A 13,383-nucleotide genomic window follows, 5' to 3' on the forward strand; every position below is an offset into this window, starting at 1 on the left:
TTGTTTTAATCTGAATTTTTCATTAAGTATGGTGTTTTTTTAAATTTATTGTTTTGAGAGAGCTAATAAAATAATAAAGCTCCCCTATTGATCAAGGCATTTTAAACTATTGCCTGTGTGGAACTTGTCTCCATTGTGCTTAAATGATTTTGTTCATTTTCACAAAGTACTAGAAAATTTTATGTGCACCTCATATGTTGGTGTTTTCTTTCAACATCTTCATTGCACTCTAGTAGGTCAGAGTAAGAAGAGGTTTTGTATTTATTCAGATTTAGAAAATGGGTGTATTAAAAGGCCTCGATTGGTATTTCTCTCTACTCTGTTCTCCATTCTTTTAACAATGTTAGAGAACACCCACAGTGGGGTCCAGGGCTGTGCTGGAATATACATTACTAAGTGGAGGATGTGTTTTCTTGCCTTCATGCTCACTATATAATGGGGAAGGTATGTACTAACAAATGAATGTACAAATAAATTTATAATTACATTACACATGAAATTGAGAGGATAAAAAAAGGAAACGTCCTAGTGGAAATATTTATATGATAAAATGGAAAAAAGGCTGTTTTAGAAGGTGGCCTTAAATGGATTCTTGATGAAAGAGTAGGAGTTGCCCAGGTGGAGGCTCCACGAGAGTATACTGTACACAGAGGGAACAGCATGTGCGAGGAACCTGAAGCAGAAAATAGTTGGTGCTTGCAAGTTGGCTAGTGTGTAATAACATGAGATGAGTTTGGAGTAAGTCTAATTACAGGAATTTGTATTTAAGAGTAGGGTGATCATATGATTTATTGTCCAAAATGAGGCCCTTTGGATAATGAAAGTGAACACTGCTAATAGTTAAGCTGGCACAAACCAGGACTTGTCCCAAGAAAACTCATACAAATTGTTATCTACTTAAATATAATATGAAGACAAATCCTTTAGGCAGTGGAATAATAAAATTTGACTTATACCTTTGAAAGATCATTTTGTCTACTCTGTGCAGAGTTGATTGGTGGAAAGCAAAAATGGAAGCAGACTCTTGCAGTAGTCTAGATGAGGAATGAGATAATAAAAATTGGACAAATTTGAGACATAATTTGGCAGTAGGATTAACAGAACTTGGTGATGGATTGGATGCAGGTAGGGAGAAGAAGGGGGGGTGTCAAATGACTTCCAGGTTTGCATTTGTATAACTGAGCAAATGGAAGTGCCACTTATTAAGATGTGGAAAATTAAAGAAGAGGCAGATTTGGGCCAGAAGTGGGGAAAGATCAAGAGAATTCTAAATATGAGATGCGTGATGAACCTCCAGATGGAGATATCATGTAGAAAGCTGTATTTGGAATAGCAATCTACATTGTAGATAAAAATCTAGGGTTTATAAACATTTTTATGCTATTGATAGCATAAGAATGTCTGAGATTACTGGGAAGGGATATTGAAGAGAAGATGGCCCAGGACTGAGTTCTGAGGAACACAAAAATTAAATGATAGGTAAAGAAGGAAGAAACAGCAAAGTCTTTTAGACAATTAAGGGGAAGCATTCTATATACTTCTCAGGAGACCTGAGAGGAATTAATCTCTTTGCCCCTCTTTCCTACCATGTTGCCCTTGATAACACATTTCTATTGTTTTAGCCTCTTTGCCTATCTTACTCTACAAAGTCTAGGATCACCCTTGGATCACCCTTGGATCTATCTTACTCTACAAAGTCTAGGATCACCCTTTAGCCTCTTTGCCCTTGGATCACCTCTCAAATCAACTGCTTACATACAAATCCTCATCTCAGGCTCTGCTTTGGATCCATGAAGGAAGGACCAAAGGAACAGAAACATGACCAGGAGCATGTGCTATTGCAGAAGCAAAGAGACTTTTTCAGAAAGGGAAGAGTGGGAAAGGATTTTGAATGTAACTAAGAGGCTGAGTAATACAAGAACTGGTTTGGTGATATAAATCATTGGTGATCCAAGAAAGAGCTGGAATGGTGGGAATATAAGCAAGATTGCCTTGGGAAGTAATAGCGTTGAGCTGGGGTTAAATTTTTTAAAACGTTACATGAAACACTGAAAAAGAATTTTGAAAGAAGGGTTATTTCCTTCTGTGTAATAACAGGGAAGAAGGAGATGACTAGATGACTGCAGATGCAGATTTAGTCATGAAAAGATTTTATAGTATTTATTATATCGTTTTTATATTCTCAGTGAACCATAAGTTTGGGTTATCTGCCGTGAACAAAGGGGGTGGGAAAATTGAAGGGGCATGGAGAAGGTGTTGAATAGTCACTGTGGTGATGAGTGGGTGATCACTTTTGTCTCTGTTGAATGACCATTTGAGGCTGGTGACCATGAATGAACCATGATCCCAGTCTTCTCTGTTGTAAGATTTTTGTCCAGCTATGCTTAGTTCTGTGGATGCTACTCAGAGAAAATGCATTGTTGGATTCATCACTGGGGTTTGCAAAGTGGATGTGATGGAAGGAGAAAGCTCAGAGAATTGAGGACATTTGCAAAATAGTCATTATAAAGAAGGGCTCTGGAACAAGAGCAACTGAAGGAGGGAAGTGAATTCCTGAGGGGGTTGGTAGATAGAAATGAAGAGTAAGGATAAAGTATTGGAGTTCTCTATGAGGTCAGTGTCACAGTGGGAATGCTCCAGAAGAATACAAGGAATGATAAGAGAAGAGGATCTTTAAAAGAATGATTTCGTTTGTGGTATAGTTGTTGATGATGAGCTCTATTAGGTATTACATTTCTCTAAACTCCTACAAATTCTGTTCTATGCTCTTATAGGGCTATGCAAGGATAATATACATTTTATTTTGTCTTAGAAAAAATTGCCTTTACTTTTTCCTTACTTGTGAAAGGCACTCCTTTGAACTGGGCTTGAATGATCACATTACCTATTTCTGGAAAGCATCATGAATCTGACGGGTTTTTCTAAGATTCTAGGAGCCATACCTGTCTCCTTCTGGGGCTTCAGGGACAAGCCAAGTTGAGGAGATTCTGATACTGAAAACAAATCACATTACTTCCTCCCAGGAATTTATAATGTCCAAATTCAGCAATATGCCAACTGTCACCTTATATTCTTTATATGCCAAACTACTGACAGCTATGTAACACTGTCATGTTGTTATTGTTTTCTTCTGGGCCTTTGTATACGCCTTTGCCTGAAATGGCTTCCTTCTATTATCTCATATTCTTCCTTCAAAAACTGTTCAAACATTATCTTCTGTGTGATATCCAACTTGACCATTCCTGAACTTCCACTTAGTCAGTTAGTTCCTCCATTCTCTGTGCCCAAATGTAATTTTATACATTAATTATTTTTTGTCATACGCTGTTATAATAATTTATTTACATGACTGTCTCTTGACTGGACTATGAGTTTTTGAAGGCAGAGAACATATTTATTCATCTTTGTATTTTAATGCCTAGCCCAATTCCTGGCATATTTTAGGTGTTAAGCAAATATTTGTTTTTAAAAAATTAAGAAATGAACTGATGAATTCCATTTACCTTTTTATAAAGCATGCAGCCATCACTAGCAAACATCACGATATTAAATGGCATACACAATTATAAGTTGTTTACTGAATCTTACATTGTTGACTGTCAGAAGAAAAGTATCACCAAACATTTTCATAATGAAGCAGATCTATAATCTGGCATTTTATAATTCCTGTGCTGTTGTGGACTGAGTGTGGTTTTAGGAGGTGGAGAGAAAGGGGAGATGCTGTAGTACTTCCCTATTTATGAGAGGATTGAGGAGCAGAGATTAAAATGCAGAATGGCAGTCAGATTAAAAGGGCTGATGAGATCCTAAATACAACCCTCAAGCCACAGGAGAGCCCAGGGGCAGCAATCTTGAGAGGACGGCAGGCCACTGAGGGGAAGAAAAAAACTAACCTTCCCACCACTAAAATAACAAGAGATAAAATGAAACCTACTTATCAGATTTTAGAATTTTATCTGGACATAGAAAACCTTCAAATTATTTATTTATACATAGTGATATCAAGCTCTATCTACTTCCACTCCAAAGGGAACTCTTAAATAATCAAATAAAATGTTGAGGTTTCCTGCTGGAGTTATTCAAAGACGAAGAAGAAGAAGAAAAAGACACGCAGGGCTTTGAGATGCCCTTTTTCTAATAACATGTTTAAATGAAATATCAAGAGTTATTAGTTGTTTTATTTTAATAGAGAAAATGTTCACTTTTTACTAAGTGCATTTCTATGTATCAGATCTACATATTTTTAGTTTTACATAAGCGTAAGTACAAATAGTTCCTTTTATCTTTATGTTACAGAAAAGTAGACATTTGCTAAATGAGAAAATCCTTCAAATAGGTCAATTTTTACTCAAAGTTAGGTTTTAAATGTTTCTATATTCTAATTTACAATAAAAACTCATTTTAAATTATTTTAACCACATATGTAGCATACATTATTAAAAGCATGTTGAATAACATGCTTTTAATAATGCCAATTTTACAGTCACACCAGCTTTATTTTGGCTTTAAAAATATAGTACCTTTTTAACATAGTAGCTTAAATTATTAAATCTGTTAACAGTTTCAGGAGAATGATGGAGTAAATGATGGATATTTTTCCACACAGGGGAAACTGAGGGAGAGAACTTTTCAGAGACCATTGCCAAAACTTGGGAAGTAAATAACTAGTTTGCGTTTACAAAACACAAAGGCGAACTAATGACACAAATAGATTTGGATGCCCCGGTGCCCCAACAGATAGATTTTTATTTACATGTCTGTCTTTGTTTCTCCAGCTTTAAGATATTCTAGGTTTGCAGGTGACGGAGAGAGGCCAGCTGGGTAGTTTCAGAATATCTGAGAATAACGTCAGATTTAAACAAGAAGCTGGGAGGAAATAATAAAAAAGCAAGACAAAATGAAGTAGGAAGTTAGGATGATAGGAAGGAAGAAAAAAAGAAGGAAGAATGCAATGGAAAGCGCTATACATGGTTGGCGTTCTAGGGTTCCAATGATCACCTCCAAACCCCAGCAAGCCTCTGCTTAAATGGCCCCATTTCAGACAAAAGGCAAAATCAAAGTCTCCCGATGACAATTAAATAAACAGATTCCTAATCTGCTTTATCTGGAGTGTCAAAGAATAATGAAAATAATGACAATGTCTACCTGACAGAGGCCAGGAGTTAAAAGTCACGTGACATGGGAGTTGACATGAACAATAGCCAGATATTCTAGGCTGAGAAACAGAAAGTAAACCTCAGATTTGGGCCCTTGCATTTGGAAGAGAAGGAAAAGTAAAAACAAAACAAAGTGCCTTGAGTTATTTCTCCCGATTCCCATATTTCTAAGCAGAATAGAAGTCAACTTCCTAAATTTCAAGTTGTTGCTTACAGATCATTGATTTCCCGCATCTATTGGGAAATTGCTGTCTTTTTTTGATTGCCATGCATTAGATCATATTGTTTTCATCTTTCTTCATGGATATTTTCTACCAATCACCAGGGCACTTGCCTGTATTCATCGAATAATTGAGCCCTCCCCTAGATATTTTCTCATATGGCATATATTCATCATCTCGGAAGATTTCCACATTCATGTGGATGACACATTCAGCACCCTTCCTTAACTTCTTCTACTGTGATGATCTTGATCTTTCCTCCCCTTCAGTCACCCAGTTCACGGCTAGCACTGGTATTCAAACAGTATACCCTGGCTGCTGAAATAGTAAAATACGTGTGTACTGGATGTTAAACACTGTCTACCCAGATGCTCCCTCCCCCCTCTGCCATGTCCCTCCACTCCTATGGGACCTCTCTAGAATTCTCCACGGTCCAGCAACTAAAGGGAAGATCCCTGATTCTGAGGAAGAACAAGACGCTGCTCCACCTTCAGGGGCAGCCTGACCTGTCATGAAATGGTTTGAATGTCAGCCCTGTCCATGGCCATACACACAATTTTATCAATATCTGAGACTATTTCACCTCTCAAATGATATGCCCGTAAATTTATACTCTAATCCCTCAATTCTGTCTTTCCATTTTTCTTATTCGTTTGCTCTTCTTGGCCTGTTCTTCCACCTCACTGAGCTCCCCAGTACTCTGAGAGTTCCTTTTGCTCTCAGACTAACAGCTTTTCTCCACCTTCACTTGCTTCTCTATTAAACTTGGACTGGTACTTCAACTCCATTCTCTCCAACACCCTCTTTTTATTGCCTTGTCCTTCTACCACATCTGTTCTGTAAGATGTAAATTAAATTAAGCCCACAATCCATCTACTTTGATCTTAGAACACCCATGCTTTGAAGAGAGCTAGAAAACCAAATAAGCTCACAACCATTATGTGCCCGTGTGCTGCCTGGTGGCTTTTACAGTCCTTGGTCAGCTTCCTTGTCCCTTGTTATTTTTTTAATTGTTTTTTTTTTTTGCGGTACACGGACCTCCCACTGTCGCGCCCCCGCGCCCCCCCCACCCCCAACCAGTGCGGAGCACAGGCTCCGGACGCGCAGGCCCAGCCACGGCCCACGGGCCCAGCCGCTCCGCGGCACGCGGGATCCTCCCGGACCGGGTCACGAAGCCGCACCCCCTGCACTGGCAGGCGAACCCCCAACCACTGCGCCACCAGGGAAGCCCCGTCCCTTGTTATTTATTCCAAATTTTTAGCTCTCTCCTCTAGTTCCTAGTCTGCTTCCCAGTATAGCCCCTTCACTTTCACCAGAGATTTTCCTCCAATTTTAGAGAGAAACTTGATATTCTCTGGTAGTACACTCATCTTTACATACTGCTACCTCACCTTCTAGAATGTTGACCATTCATTTAGGTCCTTCCTTTCAGAGCCAAGGGAAGATGTTTCCCTTTATTGTCCAAGACTAGGACCCACTTTTTTTTTTTCTTTTTTTTCTATTTCATCCTTTTCCATCACCTCTTAGACTCTCCTCCATCAATGATTCTTTCTTCCTCTGCACTGGGTCACTTCTCTAAGCTTGAAAATGTGCTCATGTCCCTTCCATATTAAAAAAGAAAACCCAACCCTTTTCTACCTGATGACTCTCCTTGCTATCCCATTGTTTCTCCATTTACACAATCAATTTACTTATTCCCTCAGCTCCCATTCACTCTTCCACCTCCTAAAAAAGAGACTTGCCCAAGTCATTGAAACCATTCGAGTTAAGGTCACCAGCGTCTTCCCGTTTGTCAAATACAATGGACACTTTTTGACTTTTATTTTACCCAACCTTTCTGAATCATGTGGTACTTTTGACAGCTTTTTCTATCTTAAGCTGCTGTATACCCTTAACCTGTATACCTGTATATCTTCTGCTTTTCTTTCTATATGACTCTCAGCTTTATCGAGTTCATCTATCAACTAAAGTATGTGTAGTTTCCTGGATTCTGTTAGCCCTTATTTCTTCAAGTGTTTCTCTCTCTCTGGAAGATCTTATCTGTAATAAAGTTTTAACAACCATCTGTATGATATTTTCATCTCTCTATGGAATATCTCCAGCTAGCTAATGATGATGACATTCAAATTAATAATTATTAGTATTATTAACATTTATTAATCACTTTCAGGTGCTCTGCTAAGGTCTTTTCTTATATTAACTAACTTAAAAGTCTGAATTTTTTTCCCTACTCTTACATCAGAAGGGTAAAGCAACTTGTCCGTGTCGCATAGAAATTAAGTGGCTCCAAACCCAGCTTATTGGACCCCAAAGCCCACACTTTTAACCATTTTACTAAACCTGATATATCCAAAATTGAATGCATATTCCCTAAATTACTCATCTCCCTGTATAATCCATTTCAGCTAACATAGTCATCTACAGCAGAACACAAAGCAGAAAATTGGAAGTCATGCTAGATTCCTCCCTTCTCCAAGCAGTAAGCCACCAGATCTTGCTAAATTTTTGTACCTCTTTCCTACATTCTTATCTAATGGTACTTAGTTCAGTGGCCTCATTCTTTCCCTGATGCTCCATTGAAAAATCTTCCTGATTGGATTATGCACATCCTTTTAGTCTTGGTGTCCTGCAATTTATCCTCTTCTGGGAACTATTTATCTTCTTATCCCATATATCTGATTATATCACTCCCCTGATAAAATGACTTTTAGTACACACACTGCATGCAGCAGTTTCTCAGAGTGAGTTTTGTGTATCACCTTCCATCAGAATCACCTGGAGAGCTTGTTAGACAGCAGGCTCAGGAATCACCGCAGGATTTCTGAATTAGAATTAATGGTGGAAGGACCTAGACTCTGTATTTTTAACAAGCTCCTTACCCGTGATTCTTTCTCACCCTAGAATTTGAGCCCGCCTTGCCTCCGTATCAGGTGCAAACACTTCAGAATTGCTGATAAGTACCATCCGACGCTGGCCCTTCCCCTTGTTTCCCTCAGTTCTTTCCACTCCTCCACCTACTCTCTGCACTCCAGGTAAGCCAAACATTTTGCAGGCCCCTGCTAACATGAAGCTTTCTCAAGTGTTGGTGACTTCATATGGCTGTGTCTTCTACCCAAAGTCCCTTTTCCCTGTATGTCTGGCAAGTTGCTTTGTGTGTGTTCATGTGAATGTGTGTGTGTGCTGTGTACCTTGAATCCTCATTAGACTCCAAGTTTCTCCCAGGACAGTGTGAGCTATTTAGTCATAGGAACTGTGTGTCCTGAAATCATTAAAAAAATACCATTCCGAGTTCAGGCTGTGTGCAACACTGTGTTATAGCCTGGAAAAATAGAATTAATGTGAATTTTGTATGTGCTCCGTATGTAGGTACTTAAATCTTTCAGCAATTTCTCTGTGGTTCATGACTGATTATTTGACTGACAATTCATTAAAGCTTTTTGGAGGAAAATTTCATATTTGTTGGTATCTCTACCAATGAGCACACTAATGGAAATGGAATTCAAAAAAGCTATTTTGGTCCTCTACAGAAAGCCCTAATCAGAGAAATGTTGGAAGGAGTAATTTAACTGAAATCTCTGTATGGTCTGTTTATATCGATATTTCACACTCCCTGTAACATGAATAATCCAAGGAAGGGAGGGATATGAATAATTGTGTTTATGTGTCAGATGTTGAACTAAGCATTGCTCTTCACAATTTGCCTGTAAATGTGTAATCCTCATTTTAGAGATGAGGAGACTGTGCTCAGAGATGTCAAGCGACATGGAAGAATCACCCAGCTAATAGGAGACAAATTTGGAATTTGCAGGTATCTTTTCTCCTTTCTTCCATTATACCTATGTTGTTTTAATTTGGAGTACATATGGATGAAGCATTTGTCTTAATAAGTAAAAGTTGGTTCAGATATTTTCTGTGAAGAGCGGAAATATTCTATTGGGTTTTTCCAATAAAAGACAATTTTTCTCCAAGTTTTAGAAAACAACATTAAGGATATATATTTTTTTAAATTCCTAGTAGATCTTTAAGCCGTCAACAAGCACAGAGAAGAGTAACACACTGCCCATTACTTAGTGAGGGAGACATTTAATACTAATTGCCAGATTGGTTACCTGACTGGTGGTGACACAGGTGGAAAGTGAAATTTGGGGGCTACAATCAAGGATTTCCCCATACCCTTCCTTTCCCCCTCCTTCCCAGCACCCTCTCTTCCGTGCCCCATCTCCAAGATGCTGGGACAGCTGGTTATCCATCTCATTTCCCTAACAGTTGCTTGCTAACTCTGTCACCAAGCTGTGCATTTGCTAGAACAGTGGATTTTCTTTATAAGACTGATGAGGAAGAGAAAAAGTACTTTGCATTGTTTCTGTTAAGGTTCATCATGCTGCGTGTGTGTGCCTGTGTGTCTCCCGCGAAGTCGGGGGAAACTATTAGGGGAGAGCCAGGTCTCTTTAATGAGCCTAGAGGTAATGCAAAATGCATGTGCTTTCACCTGCAGTCGGGTGAAGCCTGGTGCACAAACAAAGAGGGAGGTGGGAAGAGTCAGTTATTTATGCTTTTGCCGAAGCAGGTACCCTGGCTGCTACTGGGCATCCTGACCCACTTGTTCATTTTTTAGGAAGAAGTGGATACTTTCAATGGGGAAAAACTCAAGCATCAGATTTGCTCCTTGGAGCATTAATAAAAGGGCTCAGTTAGCTTCATCTCATTATTTTACTATGAGTATTGACTTTGGCCTAGAGTCATGTATAGATAAAATGGTGCAAGGGCTTGTCCTAAGTGATTACTCAGAATTACAAATCATTTCACGTGTAACTGAATACTGCAGTCTAGCTGGCACCCTGCCCCTTGCTTCTACCCCCCTTCCCTGTCTTTAATGGGAGCGCAAATCCAGCTTTGTCTGAAGAGGCAATTAATCTTATTCACTGAAAGCTGAATTTTAATTCACCAGCATGTGGAGGACATATTTGCCTATCACACAGAATTAGTTTAACAGAATTCAGGAAAAAAAATATTGGAGGTCCTGGCATTCTTGGGCAGGCAAAGTATCTTGTAGGTACATTCCTTTATTAGCTATCTACATACTACGGATAAACTTCTTTTTGTAACGATAACTCTATTAGGGTAAACTGGGTTTATTTTTTATTTGAAAGTGGCTGATAACATTTTATTTTCTATAAAGAAATCCACAAGATATGTGTGTTTTGGAAGAAAATGAACATAAGGTGAGAAAGATAAATTTTAGTATTCTAGATATTCTAAAAGGCTATTATTTTTTATTTTTCTTTTTTTGCGGTACTCGGACCTCTCACTGTTGTGGCCTCTCCCGTTGTGGAGCACGGGACCTAGCCACTCCGCAGCAGGTGGGATCTTCCCAGACTGGGGCACGAACCCGTGTCCCCTGCATTGGCAGGCGGACTGTCAACCACCGCGCCACCAGGGAAGCCCAAAGGCTATTATTTTTAAGGGCACAGTTTAGAGATGATCATAAAAAAAGGCGACACATAAAAATCGTAGCCTACAGGGCTTCCCTGGCGGCGCAGTGGTTGAGAGTCTGCCTGCCGATGCAGGGGACACGGGTTCGTGCCCCGATCTGGGAAGATCCCACATGCGGTGGAGCGGCTGGGCCCGTGAGCCATGGCCGCTGAGCCTACGCGTCCGGAGCCTGTGCTCCGCAACGGGAGAGGCTACAACAGTGAGAGGCCCGCGTACCGCAAAAAAAAAAAATTAAAAATCTTAGTCTACATACATCCAAATCAAATCACATAGAGGGGTAAGTGGTGAGGTACAAAGTACCTTGGAGACTTGTGCAAAATCTATTAGGCAAATACTGGGTTTCTGTAGTGCTTCTGCTGTGCTACATTTTAACAGTTTTCCCCTGAGCAAGACCCCAGCCTTGTGTCTGAGGTTTGTTTCTCATGTCGACAAAGTGTTAAAAAAAAAAAAAAAAAAAAAAAAAAACTTCCTGAAACAGTTTCTTAATTCAAGAGATTTGGAGATTTGGACAAGAATATGATTTAATGCATGTCCGTGCTTAGTTAGATATCAAATTCCCATAAGGTCAGAAAACACATGGGCTTGGTTTTGTACTTCTGCTTAACATGGCACTCCTCAAAGACTACTTTAAGGTACAGGCAGATATCAAAACATGTAACTGTTTCTCCCCAGTGAATAGAGGGAATTTAATAATTGTAAAAAGCACAGATGATTGTCTATGCCAAATAATAATTACAGCACAAATCTTAAGAGTTTAAAAGGTGCTATTGGCTTTTCTGTGGCTCCTTCCCCACTTATGACTGTCTCATACCCCTGGAATTAACCCCCAAATATGATTGCTCCTATTACCTCTCCCAGGGATGCACTGTTGAATACTTAATAATGAGATGAGGACTCCAGGAACAACAGAACTCTTCAAAAATTATCCTAATGCTCTGAGAGTTTTCTTTTTTTTTTCCAACTCTTGGTGGGTGTGGAGTGGGCTAAGTGCAGGGAAGCCATCAGATTAAGTGTGCCTAATAGTCACCAAATGTCATGGCATGACTAAGCACAGGGCTGTAAAGTCACAAAGCTTTATTGCCTTGTCAAACCATTTGCAGTGCTAAACCAGGCAATTATTCTTAAAGGAAACATTTAAAATCCAGGGTTTTCACATTATTACCAGAAAATGTTGCTTTAAGTAGTGTCAGTGCCATAAAGATAGACTTTTGGAGTCCACATGTAAACATTGCATTATCTACATGTTAAGAATTTAAATTATGCAAAATTGGAATTTGGAGATGGGAAAGCCCAGAAACACCTATTTGCATATAAACACTTGCAAATGTTCCAAGACTTGAATGATGCATTGAAGGTACAGCAGTGTTCATCCATTATTTAATTTTTTGTAAGCTCTGCCACTGTACTAGGTGCTTAAACTTATTTTGAGAGATGGGGAGCTCTTCTGCAATTCTTTGGTCTGTTTTATGGTCAGATCTTCAGTGCTGTGACCATTTGACCTGGGGAAAAAAAATCAAAGGTGAGATGAAATCAAGGAAATGGCAGAGCTTTCAATATTTCTTGTTGCTTCTCAAAGTATATAAAAATTTTCCATTCCTCTTCACAGACATAACATGAAACATACACCCTTTAGGGAAGGTTCTGGGTAATACTCAACTTGGTGCTCTCATCTCAGCTTGGCAGGGCTCATCAGTAGTGTCCTTTCCAGTACAAGGGTGAAGAAGCCCTCCATCAGCACTCTTTTTGGATAGAGGGCTTTTTTCTCCTGTCTCCTTCAAGAGACACAAGATTCTGCTCAGAATTCTTAAGGAAGCCCCAAATAAGTAGTTATAGTTCCATGCCTAATTATTCCTTCTAAGCCTATAATCCTCTATCTGGATTGACCTGAACATTCCCAAAGTCTGTCTATTGGTGGTCTGTCTGTCAAGGTACATTTAATTGAAGTTTTAATGAATATGAAATAAGTTTATTGCAGTCAGGGCTAACTATGTTCCAGGTGTAACCTTATGAGGCAGGTTCTATTCCATCCATTTACAGATGGGAAAGAGAGGCCCTAAGAGTTACAAGTGTCATATAATTTGCTCAAGGTAAAGAAGATCATAACATTTGAACAGGGACCTTTGATTGCAGAGCCTATTGCTTAAAACTACTTTGCTATCTTGCCTTTTTACAAGCTACAGAAGATAAATAACTTCAATGGTTTAAGAAATTAAAGTGACAAAATGAAAAGCAGAGAACTAAAATCAGGAGAGGAATGTCTTTCCATGTCTAAAAATCCAAGATCCCATGTCTGTTACAGCAGTGAGTGAAGATTTTCAGATGATTCCTTAAACCTCTTGCCAAACAGCCCTAGGAGTTTAAGGGCCTCAGATAAGGATCAGCTGCTGTAGCAAATAAGACGATTCCCAGATTCAGAGATACAGAGCAAGGAGTGTTTTTAAAATTCATTTTGAGAAATGTTAGGATGTTTTAGGTTGTAATTCATCAGAAAACTCAAAATATCCCAAACAGTT

General features: G+C 39.1%; 1 protein-coding gene across 2 annotated transcripts in view; it reads left to right on the top strand.

Moving 5' to 3' along the window:
• LOC137226893 (uncharacterized) overlaps positions 1–13,383 on the top strand; it is a 605,185-nt gene that overhangs the window by 445,392 nt on the left and 146,410 nt on the right. For both annotated transcript variants that reach the window (XM_067742385.1, XM_067742386.1), the window contains exons 6-7: positions 8,279–8,409; positions 9,105–9,185. In XM_067742385.1, the coding sequence (XP_067598486.1) occupies positions 8,279–8,409; positions 9,105–9,185 (212 nt within the window). The remainder of the gene's footprint in view (positions 1–8,278; positions 8,410–9,104; positions 9,186–13,383) is intronic.

Source organism: Pseudorca crassidens, chromosome 1 (assembly GCF_039906515.1).
Source record: "Pseudorca crassidens isolate mPseCra1 chromosome 1, mPseCra1.hap1, whole genome shotgun sequence".
In the NCBI taxonomy this organism is placed as follows: Eukaryota; Metazoa; Chordata; class Mammalia; order Artiodactyla; family Delphinidae; genus Pseudorca; species Pseudorca crassidens.